This window comes from Benincasa hispida, chromosome 11 (genome assembly GCF_009727055.1).
Source record: "Benincasa hispida cultivar B227 chromosome 11, ASM972705v1, whole genome shotgun sequence".
In the NCBI taxonomy this organism is placed as follows: Eukaryota; Viridiplantae; Streptophyta; class Magnoliopsida; order Cucurbitales; family Cucurbitaceae; genus Benincasa; species Benincasa hispida.
In genome coordinates, this window is record NC_052359.1 from 28,353,523 (window position 1) to 28,371,281 (window position 17,759).

Consider the following 17,759-nt stretch of genomic DNA (forward strand, 5'->3'; position numbering starts at 1 on the left):
TCATTATGCCTTCTACCACCTTCCACCAATCTTTCGTCTGCTTTTGCAATAAGAAGGTTGCAAGATTTACCTTCCTATTTTTGGGGTACTGCATTACTTTAAAACATTTTTTTATTTGGTTGATCCACACCTCAGCATCAGCAGGGTCTTTTATTCCTTCAAAAATAGTAGCTCCCAAAAACCTTTGATGTTCTATCCCATACTTCTTTTCGGGATCGAGTTGTATGGTTCCTAGGCTTTCATGTAGTCGTTGAGCGAACCTATTTAATAATTGTTCTTCATCCCTAGCTCTTTCTTGGGGATGACTATATTCACTTTCACTCTCTTCTCCTAACCTACTAGTGTTGGGTTGGTTTCGACGTTTTCCACTTCTTAGCATAGTTGTCTACAAATAGCCAAGTATCAGTTAAGTAAAAGCCTAACAGTCTCAAGGACTTACCACACATTAGTTACACACGACTTCTATTATTTATTCACAGAATCGATTATTTACAGATCTAAGTCTATTTACACTAACTACATTATTTACATTCTTTCTCGATTTCTTAGCCTCTTTTCCTGATTACTCCTAGTCCTTAAGGGTTAATCTCCAGAAAACCGCCTTTTTAGTAGGATTTTCCTCTTCCCTTCAAAGACATTCTCCTTGTGTGTGTCCGTAGTAGAACAGGTAGAATTTACGGAAAGCTTCAACAAAAACCCCACAAGAAGATTTACTGTTAAATTCTATTATTATTCTGTGCGGGATGTCAGTTCTGGTACTCTGAATAGAGCCAACTGACTGACCCGAACATCCAGATGTATGGGTTCTCTTTGTTTCTTTTTCATATGTCATCTCCGGCATAAATCTTTTAGTTCTGCTGCCTACAAGTGCAGCTAGTTGTATTTGGTTCTCTCTCAAAACCTATTCCCGTCTTTCTCTATTTTTCCTCTGAAAGTACACACAAATTTTCCTAATATGATCATGTTTACCACAACCAAAACAGATATCGGTCCCCATTAAGCATGGACCTTTATGATTTTTTCCACACTTCGAACATCCAAGTTCTTTTTTGGATTTCGATGAATTTATTCCCGGGCTGATGATCTGGTGTCCCAAATTGATATCTAAGTAAGGACTATTTATCTCAATGTTTCCTCTACTTCCTCTAGAGTCAGTATTGCAGGTAGCATCACTCATTCTAGATTTCTGCCACCACCAGGGTCTACTACTCTGATACATTTCCTACATTGAAAGTCATTTTAGGTTATTTACTAAATTTTAGCTAACTCTTTCTATTCACTTCAAGGTTTCCTATAACCCTTTTTCCCAAGCCTCCTACGAGCTAGCCAACACCTAAACTAAGTTTTATTCTCAGAGTCTTTCCATAACCTTATGCTCTGATACCAACTTGTCACACCCCCTCCCGAGCCTTGTCTCCCAGACCCAGAAGGAGACGTGAAGACAGCCTGATAATGCTGAAAAACAAATGAAAACAAGTTTGGTTTAAGGAACACATTTGTGGGGAACAATTTTCACGCGAAGATAATCATCACAACAATAATGCAATCCTTCCAGCCTGATAACTAGACAACTCTAACATGATCATGTATTTCCTCTGGTATTCCCGTGAATTCCTGATATGCTTGATGTGTAAACAATTCCAGTACCTTTATAGACCGCCGAATGTGCACGTCGACATTATCCTGCTAGACGTGTTGTAGGCACGCTAACAATTCCCCAGGGTACAATTCCAGTTTCCAATGCAATCACAATAAGCAAAATATCATTCATTAAATCAACTAATAAAATCCAGACAACACACTTCCCGATCAGGCCAGTTTCCAAACTTTACACTTATATATAATAACACACACATATATATAGAATTCAACATAACAAAAATAATGAAACCACTCACAGTCCTCCTGTTTATCCTTCAAGAATTTTCCTAGCACAACTCCTGGCCCGGGTTTCCTTAAATTTCACTTATTTTCAAGAAATCCCAAATTAGTCCAATAATTCCCTTTTAATCTAAAAATAACCAGCTTATCCCCTTTAAAAATACCAAAATAGGCCTAACTTTCCACATAAAAAAAAAATAGCCTTTGGAGGTTATTTAGTGTGCTTATGGGTGACGGGGGCTGCCAGAGGGTGTTGATGCATGTAGTTGGTCACTGCTGGGTGCAGGCATCACACAGGGTAGACAGGACACAAACGTTGGGCATTGCGTTGGGTTGGGCATGCGCCTAGGCAATTGCACGCACAAGGCTGGCAGTGGGATGCGCGCAAGCGTGCACTTGGGTGCTAAGTCGCACGGTCGTGCATGTTGACGAACATCTGCGCGTGCCTAGTGTGGAACATTTACGGTGACGATGACGCACGTGCAAGGCTAGGCGATGGGGCTGTTGGGCGTGTGCACAGGCACGGGCGACAAGTGATGGCCATTACGTTATGCTATGTATCCACTTGGGCTTTCAACTTTCCAACGTTGATTCCTCTTTCCTCATAACTCCAACTCAAACGGTAGCCCAGAATCCCTCACTTAACTCCCTTCTGAACACACTCACATTAAAATCACTCAAAAGGCATGAATGAATTGTGAGAACCAAGCACCCCAAACTGCCCTATTTATAGGCATCTGAAATTCCCCTCAACTTGACACCTCCACCTTCATTGCATGTCCAAGTGCCCATCCTCATGGTGCCAACGCCTACCCTTGCCACCTCTGACCTGAAGTGTCTTCACCTCTATTGGCCAACGTAAAGCCTCCACTTTGCACGTCTTCTCATGCTTCCACCTTGCCTTGGCTTAATCCTAACTCACCCTTGATCAGCCATTTGTCCTGATGAGTTGCTAACTTATCCTTGCTCTCCAAGACACACTTTGTCAACGCATGTTTAATTCCCATGACTGCATGCCTCTTATGATCGCCTAGCATTTACCAACACATAGCTCCTCCTTGTGACCATATTAAAGACTATCACATACTTCCTCCCTTTGTCGCACACTTCTTCCTACGCATGACTTACCCTTGGCACATAACCGGCCAACACGTCCTCATGCGCTCATCCTATAGGCCATCGCATGCTCTCCAATGCATACAACACAACGCATTCAAACCTCCTCGCCTAGGCTAACCTTATCACATGCGTGAAGGAAATCAGATATGAGGATTTCCCTGAGCAGCAGAAGGATCGTTCAAAATTCCATTCGAAATTGAACATACACAATCACAGTCTTAAAACAAAAACTCACAGGTCATGCAACAACCAGAAATTATGGCATACTTACAAGATAATCAAGGGATAGAGTATGCGTACCTCTAAAGACTCATTCTTAAAACTCCCTCAATCAGTCTTCAAGCATCCAAGACAACAATACATGACCCTCAAACAACATGACCGGTGCACAGCACGAAACGAACGGCCTCTAGAACCTTGAAATCAGTCGAGTTGAAAGAGAACACCACCAAAATGGTTACCTTGATATTCTCGGTGTGAGAATCTAGGAGTTGTGGCTCTGTGTGGACTTGGTTAGAGGAAGAGGCTGGAGGAACAACAATCGTGTAGATGATAAAGTAAGTGGGAGATAGTATGTTGTCTATCGTATAGACGATATGCTTGATCATGTAGAAGATGGTAGCCTATCGTATAGACAATGACACCCGATCGTTTAGCTATGACCAACTAAATGAACTATCGTATAGTTTTAGTCCACGATTGTTAGTGAAACTCTTTCACTTAATAGCCTTCACCGTGAGTACTTTCCGAATTGAGTAACCTCTAATTTTATGAAAACATTTTTTCTTTTATCTCACGATTACCATAAAACCACCAATAACCTCCCACTCAATTGGTTATTCGTGAAAAAGAGATAATTATCAAATAATTAATATTTTATAAATAAATATGATAACCAACTTACCATATTATATTTACAACCTATAGTTTTAATATTTCATCTCATGAAACATATAAACCATAGTTCTTTTTCTATTGTATGGTACTTAATATAAATCATATTTACATTAATCATCCACTTGATGTATCTAATACATCACACCAATTATATCATATATATTCGAATTTCCTCTTGTCAATTTGACCATTTCAAATCAATCCCAAGAACTGATTCTCAACTTGAATCCATTGAGCTACAAAGGGGACCTTGTGAACCTGTAGCTTAAAGCTCCAACGATATGTGAATAGCTGACTAAACTCTTTAGGCAAGGAATCCACCATTTGTTAACTTCCAAACACTCCAATAAAGACTGACAGCTGCACTCTTCTCACTACAGATATATTTTATGTACATATCAACCAATCAACAGTGCGATAACTCTTCACAGATCGCTCGTAAGTATAGCTGGGCCAATTTATCGTTTTGCCCCTGTAGTTACATCTAACTCCTTAAGTACCACCGATTCCTCTAATGAACATAATTCATAGTCCTACTATAACTGAGTCCTCTCTTCCAAAGAGAGGTTGTGTCCACTATGTTCAAGACCCAGAATCAGCCTTAAGGAAGCAGTATATCTCCCTTAAGGGAGCAATCTATCTACTTACCCCGGCTTCGAGGAATGAGTGAATTCCATCTTGTGTAATTGAGTTCCCAGTTCCCCAATCAGACAAATCCTCAAAAAGGTAGGCTTGTTGAGTTGGCCATCTGGCCACTCTCACCCATACTAATCAAAGAACCGCCCTCAAAGGCAAAAGTTTCCAAAACAGTCAGGATTAAGGTCATGTCACCTATGGTCGTTTAGGTGAGATGTAAGTCTCAAGTATCAACGGCGTTATATAAAAAGACTATTCATCTNCCAAAACACTCAGGATTAAGGTCATGTCACCTATGGTCGTTTAGGTGAGATGTAAGTCTCAAGTATCAACGGCGTTATATAAAAAGACTATTCATCTTGTGGTCAAACTCTTTGTATAGGTTACCCCTGCTCGCATGTCTCCACATGAATGGTTAGGATCAACCATCTGTAGTAGTTCACAACACTTATAAACCAAACCTCTACAAAGAGGGTCGTATCCGTAGTGTCACCAGGATAAGATATCCCTCCTATATTCTTATACTACAGACCGTTTAGGTTATCACTTAAGGCATGATCCACTTGTATATCTCATATCATGCTTAAGTTTACATACAATAACCATGGATCTTTGTTTATTGGATATGAGTAAATGCATAATAAAATAACTCTTATTTTATTTATAACAATGTATACAATGTTTACAACCTACAAGACTCTGAGAGAATTAGGATACCAATCTCAACAATGCGTCCATGTTAGCTCTCAAAAAAGAGCTAATAATCCTAGCTTAATTTGGGCTCGTTAGTGAATTTTATGTGTTTATTTCCCTATCTTGTAGGTATCGAGCGAACAAGAGGTAGAATTAATCATTTGGTGAAGAACGGGGTTAACTTGAAGCAATTTGGAGTTAATTTGAACATCCGGGCTTCAAAGGAGTTTAAAAGACCAAAATGCCATCGAGTTCCACTAAGTTTGAGGCAGCCATCGAGCACCATCGAGTGCCATCGAGTAAAAGGTTGTCGAGTAATCAAGGAAATGCTACTGAGTGATCGAGGATCGAGTATCAAGCTGTCGAGCATCAAGTAACGAGTTTCTGGCAGTGGGCATAGCGTTGCAATGCTACTCCAAGCGCCGCAACGCTCTAAGCTGAATCAACACCAGCGTCCCAATGCATTTCAATGCTTCACTCCAACGCTTGAAGGCGGAAGCATCAGCATTGCAACACTTCCTTAGAGCGTTGCAACACTACGACCATTGACAGAAAAGGAGCTAAGCGCGCACGCAATAGAGCATTGGGCTAGGCGTTGGACTGCTTGTCTGATGCTTCCCTCTCGCCACATTAGCATTGCAACGCCATTCCAAGCGTTACAACACTGTGATGAATCCTATAAATATGTCTCCTTGGCCCTAGGTCAATTTATGCCGAATTTTGGAGGCCAAATCGATGGAGGCCGAAGTTAATCTTCATTCTTCCTCCTTTTCCTTAAATTTTCAGTATCTTTAGGTTAGTTTTTATTTTATTTTCAGATTATAAACATCTATTGGAACGTATCCCGTCGATTTTTCTATGAACCGATAAGGTAATCTTTCATTTAGTTCTTAGATCGAACGTTCTTTGTATCTTGATGAGTTTTCTGTCTAATTTTATGCTTTAATTCCGAATTATGTTTTTCTTAATTTAGATTTGAATTTATCTGTGGATTGACACCCCTATCATGAATGCCTATCTTCACTAGTTAAATTCAAGCTCGCAGTATCCTTGTATCGTCTATGCTTTGAATTTACCTTTGTAGCATAGATTAGATAAGCATGCTTGGGTTTTTAGGCTGTCCATGAATCTTTGCATCGCACGTTTAATCTAGATTTAAGAACAAATTGATTATTTGAAACGGCTTTCCTGACACTTAATCAACATAGTTGAATCTTGAATCTTAATGCATGTGTTTCTAGTTCTTTTTGGTTGTTGATGACCCAATTGTATCTAGAAGCATGTAGTTTAGTTAGGGCACGAATTTCCAGCCTTAACTACGAATTAGGACACTTGATCAGTTCGGATTAATTGATTTTCGGACTTATAGAGATTAATTAATTCGCATCGATTGGGTAGCTATGCATGCATAATTTGAATATTATTAGCTAAAAACAATGATTTAATTTACATTGAATGACTATTTGATCCAAGAACTAAAAGAATCCATTACCGTTTCATATATCCACTGCACTTTACTTTAATTTCACGCATGTCATCTCTTCCACATCAAACCCTCCATTTATCACTCTAGTTAGAAAATTAACTTAATGAAACCAATCGCGCTTCTCTACTGATCGACTCGGACTTACCACTGTTGCTACGTTTTAGTAGTGATAGGAGTAGTTCGGTATTTATAAATTTTCTTTTGACCAGACTCGAAGCTTACTAACGACGTAAGTTTCGGGTCAATCAGTCCATGAGACCTTCCCTAACCTCACAATGACATAGCCATCACATGGCTTCAACGCATAAGCATTGCCTTGCCCACTCATGCAATCAACTAACCTCTATTTGCCTTGACCAACGCCTTGCTCTAGCCTCACAAATCCTTGGATGTTGCATGCCCTTACTCTTGGCCACACCTTGCATTTGACATGTCCTTCATTCCCCGCCTAGACAACTCTTTGAATGTCATTGCTCGGCCACCCACACCATGCATCCATCATGGACTTTACCAAGCACAACACTCATTGCTTGGTGTCTTGGTCGTATACTTCACACCAACGCATGGTGTTCCCTAAGCTTTCCACACTTAATAAGCTTACTTAACCTCTAATGACAATGTCAATGCCTACACCTCAAATGGCAAGGCCATTGTTTTGCACTCCCTCATCCTAATGCTTGGTATCAACGCATGTCTCCCATACTTAGCCAAAATTTTATTACCTAAAACCTCACTTGACCACAACTTAAGTTTTAGTCTAAGGTCTAGGTTTCAACACTTAAGGCATTTTCCTCCTCTTTTATCCTTCTTCAAGCTTCCTTACTAACCAAGTTCTAACCTAATTCACTTAGGTGAAATTCAGGGTTTCACACAAATCCCTTGTCAAATAAATTTAAATTAATTATCTTCTCAACTGTATCCATTTTGGCTCCAAAAAACAAAATTAAAAGGAAACGAAATTTAGAACTCGGGATGTTTAAACTTGATAACTTCACAATACAATTACACTGTATATGTAAATTTAGATTAGTTAAATCTTATAGCTTCATATTACTATTACATTGTATGTGTAAATTTATATTAGTTAATTACCAGAATATATCGACATTGGTGGAAAAAATCAGTAAGATAAATATTATGTTATAATCAATAATCACAAAAACGGATAGTTAAAACCTCATACCTTCACATTACAATTACATTATATGTGTAATATAAATTAGTTAAATCTCATAGCTTCATATTACTATTACACTGCATGTGTAGATGTATATTAGTTAATTATCATAACATACGTGAATTGGTGGAAAAAAACCAATAAGATACAATATATAAATTGAATACTTATGCATCAAGAACAAGCACTTTTTTTTTTTTTTTTTTTTTTTGTTAAGATAGTGATAACCAACAATGTATTTGAAATAGTTAAAAATGATATAATAGTATAATATGAGATAAAATATGATAAGAATATACACGAAAAATTGAAGAAAGATGAAAAAAAGTGAATCTAATAATAATATGTATTTACACATACAAATTGAAACATTGAAAATATGAAGAAAAAAAAATGATAAAATTAATTTAATAGCAATATGTATAAAATAATAAAAAAGATTTAGATACAAAAGAATCTATAATAAACATATAAACAAATAAAAACTTAGTTAGATAAAATCAAATTTGATAAGAAAAGATAAATTCAAATATAAATTGGGGAGAAAAATGAGGAAGTTTTTGTTTATTGTCATTAATTCATCAAGTAGTTAGATCAAATCTAATTTGATAATAAACTATAAATTCAAATATAATTTGGAGAGAAAAATCAGGAAGAATACTAGTTTATTCCCTTTTTTATTGAATCAGTTAGGTCGTAATTTGATAACTGAACTTCAACAATTATAGTAACTCTATTTTTATTTAAGCTTCAATAGCTACACTATATTTATAACTTCATCAACCACAAATTTTAAGAACCTATAAAAGACCAATCAAGAATTCAAAAATTGTCCATCACGTGATCTATACATGATTAGTCAAAAATCTTATTAATTTTTTGTTTCGACATTTTTCCATAAAAAATCTTGCTGCACACTCCAATTTCTCGTTAAACAATGGTTTTGGGCCTCGAGAGACGGACTTTGGGCCGTAAGTGTGCATTCTTACGAAAGACCCACGGTTAAACTAGCACAAAATAGCCATTAAGCAACTTTTTAACATTGGGTTGGAAAGACATTCGGTGGAAATGGACATTTGAATTGTCGTCTAGGAAACCTAGATACTTCTAACTGTACAAAGAATCAGTATCAAATATGGATACGATATAGATACGTCCAGATACGTGGTAGATACGTGTCTAATACGTTATTTGAAGTATCTGATTATTTTATTTTATTTTTAATTTTCAGATACGCGTATCTGCTTCCAATACGTGAAGAGGATACGTGAGTCAATTTTTTTTTCAAATTTAAGTCTAACCACTTAAAAAGCCCAACCCACAACCCATTTTATTTTAGTGATTTTTAAATCATCAAAAATCACTTTTTTCATTTTTAAAATCATTCGAAAACACACTTTTAATTACTCAAAATTAATTTAGTTTTCAAATTTACACTTTTAAATGCAATTTTTATATCATCAAAATTAGTTTTGAAGGATTAAATATGTTTCATAGTGATTTTGAAAATAACAAAGGTGATTTCAACCATTTTAAAATCACTTCCAAACATAAAAGTCCACTTAAATTGAGCAATTCAAAACAAAATAAATTAAAAATGATAAAAACATCAAAAAAAATTTTGAAAAAACGTAATTAAATCTTCATTCTTCCCTTCTATCTCACTATTTAAATCATCATTCACACCCCCTTCATCCTCAACTTCATTCTTCAATCTTCGTCTTCTACTTCTTTCCTACCGCTACTCTAGTTGATCAACAATCACTCAACATTACTGAAGAAATTAACATATCGCTATATCGTATCATATCCATATCATGTATTCATATTTATGTCTGTGCTTCTTAGATTATCGTCTTCTCGTTTTTTTTGCCACAAATGAGTAAGGAAGTTAATTGTTGTGGGTAATTTCAAACATGTGAGAGGAGGTCAAATCTGAGGATAAAATTAAAAAAAAAAAAAAGTATAATAGCCACATATATACGTTAATGTCTTGAACATTTCATTTTTTTACAAAAAAAAGATCTATTGGCCTCCTTTATTTTACTAATATTAGTGGCTATTTACAATTTAACTCTCACTTACATTATATATATATTTATATAATATATATATTATATATATATATATATATATATATATATATATAATATATTTATATATATATATATAAGTGTGTGTAATTTATTTATTTATTCCTCTCTCACAATGCGTATTCTCTATCCCCATGCATATATTCTTTCTCCCCAATTATATATTTCATATATTCTCTCCCTCATAATTCACATCAATGGCGTAGACGACGTAGGGTGAATCGACGATAACGGGTTGAGCAGATTCGATCGACGACACGACAAGACAAGCAAATTCGGTTGATAACGACGGGAGAGAGATCCGTGGCAGCTATGGCTTTTTTATATATACTGTGATATATATGTATTTTTTTTTTAACTTTTGTAGGAAATTTGATATATACTGTAATATATGCATTCGTTTATTTGATATAAACGAGTGCTTTTTTTTATTTAGACTTATTGTATCATGATATATGTAGTGTAAATGAAATTTATGAAAATTTATATACTGTGGTATATTTCATATATTGGTTTATACTATGATTTATGTCAAGCAATGAATCAATCTCTAATTCATTAAATATATTTTTTTTCCAAAGTGATAGAAAAAATTAAAATAAATATATTTTCTCTCTTTATAATAAATATATTTTCTCTCTCCAGTAACTTCAAAAATAGGCTATATATATATATAACAAATGTAAAAAAATGTAAAAAAATGGTAAAGATAGGCTTCTTATATAAAAATCCCTAAGAAACATGCCAATAAGAGATATCAATGAAGAGTGAACGAAGCAATTGGGTTACTCAACCTAATTGGCCCAATTGCTTTGTTATCTTCTTTGGCATCTGTCTAAGGAAAAAGGAAATAAGCGAATTAGCCTTGGTCAATACGGGCCAATTGGATCTCGAGCATTCCAATTGGTTTGCCCTCTAATCTTTGGCCTTTGTTAAAATGAAATAGACAAGACCAGTTAGTTTAGGGAGTATCTTTTTGTTTAGTTTTCAAAACTTGACAAGTTTTTGACAATATTGATAGAGAGTAAATAATAAAATTAGAAGTTTAGAGATGAAAGAAATGCTTGTAGACTTAACTTACAAAAACCAAAAACCAAAAATTACATGGTTGCCATACACTACCTAAACTATTACAATGCTAAATTATTGTCTAAAAGAAAGAAGAAAAATTTTGAATCAATTTGGTATAAAATTTTAGAAATCAAATAGACAGCTTAAAATTCATGAACTAAATTTAATATATGCTTAAAAAAATGATAGGTGTATATTTCACTCTCAAAATTTATTATTTTTTGGACAAAATCTCCTATTTCGTTCCGGTGGTACATTTTCATGCGTCTATTATTATGTACCTATTAGGATATTTAACAAGTGTTTGATATGTATCAAATAAATGTTGCACCCATAAGTACTGGAAATATATATGTGTATATATATATGTACAAGACCCATATTGACTGGCGTCCAATGCGTCCTACAAATATTTAAGTGTCCAAATGTCCAACGTAAACCAGATAGATACATTAGAGAAACTAACATATTCGTGTTTATTAGTCCAGGAATAGTAACTCAAGCTTCGAGAAGGTTAAATATTGAAGTTCTCCCATGATAACCCTTACAGTAAGTAAGATTTAGAGAAATAAATAGACTATCTAGGTTCCAATTAAAGTAGAAGACAACACTAACTATTTAGAAGCTTCTTTAAGTATTTCCATATAGATAATTTAAATGTAAATAATAGCCATCTCTAGATAATATTATAGATTGTAAATAAGCATCAAAAGAAATGTAAAATATCCCAAAGAATTCGAGAATTCCTTTGGAAAAGGATAATTTCATCTAAATATCTAACAAATGTTAGAATCCAAGAGAGGTCTAAAAAAGTCTCTTACTTGAACTCCAAAGATTTCATCCGTTTGTAAGACAAATTAGAAGAAGCTAGAAGATGAAAGAAAATTGAAAGAAAGTGAGTGAGTGAGCAAAGAGAGAGTGTCTTCTCTCCTTATACCTTAATAGAAACTTCATTCTTTCCAGCTCAGTCTCTCCCTTTTGTGTCAATTTCTTCGACAATTCCAAAATCAAGACTAGCAGAAAGATAAAAGCATCCTACCACATTCTTGGTCAACATTCAAACAAATCAAAGTATAGCGATTCTACAAGCAATAGATCTACTTATTTATAACATAGATAAAGTTGTGTACCAGCTTGCATTCATATATTATAAGGGGTATAGTAAAAGGACTATAAGTTCCACTAATTGTTTTACTCACTGATCCAGAAAGCCTTTGCTTCTAAGACTCTCAAACGTATCTTTAATGGCAACTTCAAGAGGGGTGGAAAAGAAGTCCCAGATCAATTAACCTCTTGGCTGCATCTTTGCAAGCAACCAACCCGGGTTGTGTTTCTCCCACAAATCTGCAGGCGATTCAAAACATCAACTTCTGATATCAAAAGAATATAGGTTAAATCAAATCCACATCCCTCAACTTCGTATCGTAATACTAGACATTTAAGAGAACACTCAGAGAAAATCTTACAACATACCAAATTAAAAAAGAAAAAAGAAAAATTGAACAACCCCCATTCATTGCATTTGACCACTAATTGATTAACAAGCCAAATTCAAACATTAGCAAACAGAGATTTTAAAAGACAACAAAAACAAAAAACTCATGAATATAAAACGATTATTTGCTTGAAGGTGTAGATTTTATCCTTCAGATAAGGACAACAGAAACAAATTATGCATTTACTGTATGAGAATGCAATTTATCGAAATGGTTTGAAATTAGAATAGCAAATGTTATAATTCAGTAACCCAGTTCTGTTCAACTTAAGTTCTGACCTGTGAACTGGAAATTGAGGGTATATTTTCGAGACTTTGTCCGCAAAATCGGAAAATTGATAGATACCATTGGTGCAAAGATATCTACCAGAAGCAGTGGGAGACTCGAACAATAAAACTTGTGCTTTTGCAATGTCTTGGACATGTACAGCACCCAGCCAGTGATATTCCTGACTATCCTGGGATCCCTGGAGCAACTGCTGCAATACAGCACAACTTGCATTCAAATTAGGTTGCAGAAGAGGACCAAGACATGTGGCTGGTAGGATGGAAACAACATCCAGTCCATAATTCTCTACAAACTCCCATGCTGATTTCTCGGCCAATGTTTTTGAAACTGGATACCATTTCTGCAAAATCATTAAAAGAAGCAAACAGAACAATATTAAAAGAATAAAATCTTACTTCAAGAGTTGATAAAAGATGAAATTTGAAAATGAATTGTCTGCTGAATAGTTCAATTCTCTGCTAATATGCATATAAAACATTAAGTATAACTTCAAAAACTTTATAGTAATAACTATTAAATACAGTCCTGAGTTTACCTACACTAATAGAAAATCAGCTGTAAACAATAATTGTTTAATGAGAGTTCTGCCTGCATATCATAACATTCCTACAATCATCTGCCTATAACTAGTTATAGACTAGATAAAGATTCCCCAACCATACAAAGTCTCACAAATTTGGTTGAGATCTAACTCTTAGCATGAAACTCTTACCTAAGAAAATAATAGAACTGGCAAATAGTAAGGTTAACGATTTCAGGAATTCCCTCAATTTATGGAAGGCTTCTCAAAAGAGAGCCAAAATATTACATTTTACCTGAACATCATCTGAATCTCATCTCATTATAGCTCTTGGAAAGCCACTTATCTTGGTCCGTCAAGTTCTTACAGTTTGTTTTCTTTATTGCTAAAGCGGTCACATTAATTTGGGGATTTTTAAGGGCTGGTGCTACATCCTTGTGTTGTTGAACCGAAGTTCTTACAGAGGGATGTTCTATTATAGGCTGAAAATTCTAGCTACCTTTTTTGGAGCACCAAGTTAAAAATACTAAAATCAAACAGAAGAGCCCTCCAATTGTTTAAAATCATAAGAAGGCTATAATTACAAAAGAATTTAGTATAATTTGTACACCGCCAAGGGGTTATATTTTGAACCAGAGCCCAAAAAGAATCATAAGTAAACTTGTCTTCAAACATCCTACGTTCGTTCCAACTTCCAAAGATGCCACAAAAGTGCACGTGTCACACATCACCAAAGAATTTTTCCTTTACCACAAAAGTTTCCGCCATTCATGCCATCCATAATCCAAACATCAATCTGCTTAAGGAGATAGCTAACCACCCCAAAAGAATTAAGAAGACTACTCCACCCTCTAGAAGCAAACTCGCAATGTAGAAACAAATGATCCACGGTCTCCATCTCCTTTTGACATAGGATGCACATGGACGGGGAGAGAGACCAGTTAGAGAACTTCCTCTTAAGCTTATCATGGGTGAATTTAGACTTCTATAAGCAAGGGACTAGAGGAAGATCTTCACTTTTTTAGGAATTTTTAACTTCCAAATAAGCTTGACCATAGGGATTTTAGATTTCGAACTCCCATAGTCATCTTAAGGAAGGTGGATGTGGTAGAAAAATTGCCCAATGTCTTCAACTTCCAGCGAAGGCTGCCCTTTGTTTACAAGTCATTTTCCTTGCTCTACAGATTACAATACTTCCACATTCACAAATAAAAATAGAACTTTATCACCAACACTCTCGAGAATACATGTGCAACACACACATAAAGGCATCAGCGGGATCACAATTCCATCTCAATCTTCAATCATTAGTTTACTTTAATTTAATGTTGCAAAGATCTAAAATGCAAGCCTTGATTAACTAGGGCCATGTTTACTTGTAAATGTAATCTATCGATGGTAACTTCAAAAGTGAGTCACATTTGATTACGTTTGTTATTTGTTTACAATTTTTCTATAATCATAATGAAATGTGGGCCTCACTATGAAATTCGTATTCAACAAACATAATCCTATTGTAGAGGAAAGGGTCCTCAATCCAATTATATTTGATTAGTATGTGGGACCCATGCCTTCTTTTTTACAAACTTTCCATTATTTACCCTTTTCATTACTATGGAAAGTAAACAACACCACGGTTGCATTAATGTGTAGTAAACACAATCAAATGAATCTCATTCTCTTTGAGATTGAGATCCATCAAAATTGTACATGAATGTAAATCCATTATGATTGTGGCAATTCTGATTACAGATTAGTAGACATGACCTAAGTTCACAAATAACATGACCTTCGTGATAGCATTAGTACTAGGAAGGACAGGGCCAAGTTTTTACAGAGAGAGAGAACCAAAAGGGCAATGACACTTCTCTTAATTCTTTATTCCGCCCCTCAATACTGGCCAGCAGATAGACTGAAACTTCATCAAGCAGTTCAAAGTTACGAAACATAACAACCAAAAGGTAGAGAAAAAGAACCTTGCGCGATTTGCAGTACTCCAGGTCCGTCCATGAAGATTCATCGACAGGCATATCAGACGGCCAACCAGGGTTAGGGACAAGAGCCGAAATAGAAGAAGTAAGAACAACACGTCTCACTCCAAATTTCTTGGCCGCATTAAGAACATTGACAGTGCCTTGCACCGCCGGCTCCACCAATTCTTTCTGCGGATCAATCGGATCCTCCAATGTGCAGGGTGAGGCGATGTGGAATACTCCCTTGCAGCCTTCGACTGCCCTGGCCACCGCCTCGTCGTCCATTACATTCGCTTCGAAAACCCTAAGGTTAGCATTAGGGTTAGTAGAGGTCTGGAGATTGAACAAATGGGAAGGATCGGAGCCGGGGAAGATGGAGGTATGAATTGTTGTATAGCCAGACTCCAAAAGCGTACGGACGACCCAGGATCCGATGAATCCATTGGCTCCGGTCACACAAACTGGTTCTTTCTCTTTGTTGGTCGCCATGTAATCCTAAAACTGTTGGGTGGAAAGTAATCGGAGAAGGGAAGCGCGAACAAAAAGGAGATGATTGTTTAGCCATTGAGAATTTTGCATTTGTCGAATCAACTTCGAGAATCGAGAAATTTCCGTTGGGTTTATCCATAGAGGATTCTCCTTGTACGAGATTTTGTTTGAACTTCAGAATAAGAAGATTTGATATCGCTTCCCTCGGATTTCATCCTCGAAAGGGAGGAGAAATGAAAGGAATATCCTAGTATTTTTAATTTTTATTTTTATTTTGAAATCAAGTTTTTAGGCCAAGTTTACATGGGAATGAAATAAAAATGGTGTAATTTTGGTTGATTAATTTGACCATCGATCAAAATTGGTCTCAATTATAAACGATTGTGGTTATTGATGTTTACTTATCTAATTTTTCAAAAGCAATATGATTGTGATTGAGTCCGTTTATTTCAAATCATTAATTCAAAGGTCGAATGAAAATGACAAAACTACTCTCATCATGCCATTTCTGATTGACAACATCGAACATGATCATTCACCCCATTTCAAACATTTTGTCGACCATTTTAACCCACTCTTCTTTACTTCCTCACGATTCAACTTTCGATTTCCATTTGCCAGTGTTCATTGATCATTTGTTCGCTCGTCCTCATTTAAGTGTAATATATTCTATCTTTTACTTCGATTTTTTATTTCGTTTCAACCGGTAACTGTCTTCAATTAATAATTAATAACACATGCAATTAGGGCTTCGAGGAATGTATACATCCCAATGTTGTTCAAAACTGAAACTTGCATGCTTGCTGTCGTTACTTTTCAAGTAGTACGAAGTCGCCATTAATATGTTCATACTAGTTTATTTAGTATTCCATTCGTTTACCAGTACTCATGTCGACTTTATTTGATTTTTATATGTTTTGTTTATATTTTTCAACGTAGAAATTGACTTCCTTATCGTCTATTGATATGATTGTGTGCTTCGCTAACTGTCATGTCAATTAGGTCATATAGCAGTAAGTCGGTAAGAAGAATGATATATCAATAAATCGGTATCGATTAATAGGTAGCAGTAAAATTTTAATATAGTTGGTATCGGTAAATGCAATAAAATTTGTGAAATGTGTTGTTTGCTAACTAAATGTCCATGGAAACCAAAATTTCTAGATAAACGATGGCATAACCTCGTTATAAGATTCCCCGGGAAGAATGGTTTCCAACATAGTATACCAGTTTGTCCCATTAAAAGAGTAAAGAACATGCAAGCGGAAGCAATTTGGATCCAATGTACTTTAATAACATCAATTTTATGGACTAAGCATGCTAGTTCAAAACCAAAAAACTGAGTTTGAACAACAAACTTTGATGTAGCTCAAAATTGAAGCAATCCTCTGGATGTTTTTTTATCATGAACACTTCATGGACCATCGCTAGAGTCTTTCCCATTATTCTCCGACCTTAGAACGGATTGTGGGATCCAAAATTGTGGTGAATTTTTAAGAAAAATGGATTTTGAGAGAATTTGGACCTACGTTTTTTAGAGGAAATTCAAGCTTCAAAAACAACCATAAAAACTCCATATCTCAACATTCTTTCTTCTATTTAAAGAAGAAATCATGCAAAACTAGATCAATCTCAAAGTACACATAAATGAGATTAATTAGTGAGAATTGAGGTGTTTGAAAGAGGTTAAATGGAAAAAACCACTACCTCTTTAAACTCATTTAATTTTGAATTTCTAAAATTTAGTTTTAAATGAATTTTCTTAATTTTAAATAAATAAATTCATATAATTAATTTTAAATAAAATTCATTTTGAATAATTAATTAAATAATTTAATTAATAATATTAATTTGATATCAAACATTAAATTAATAATCAACCCCAATTCCGATCATGGATCCCTATTCATGTGTACAATATTTAAATCATATTTAAATAT

At 35.2% G+C, this 17,759-nt stretch overlaps 1 protein-coding gene across 1 annotated transcript; it reads right to left on the reverse strand.

The window, feature by feature from the left end:
• Positions 1–11,953: 11,953 nt before the first annotated feature.
• LOC120089693 (phenylacetaldehyde reductase) lies at positions 11,954–16,064 on the reverse strand. Its single transcript, XM_039047057.1, is given in 4 exon segments — positions 11,954–12,317; positions 12,319–12,397; positions 12,828–13,177; positions 15,334–16,064. Coding segments are annotated over 4 exon segments (984 nt in total). The 5' UTR covers positions 15,820–16,064; the 3' UTR covers positions 11,954–12,248.
• Positions 16,065–17,759: the final 1,695 nt, after the last annotated feature.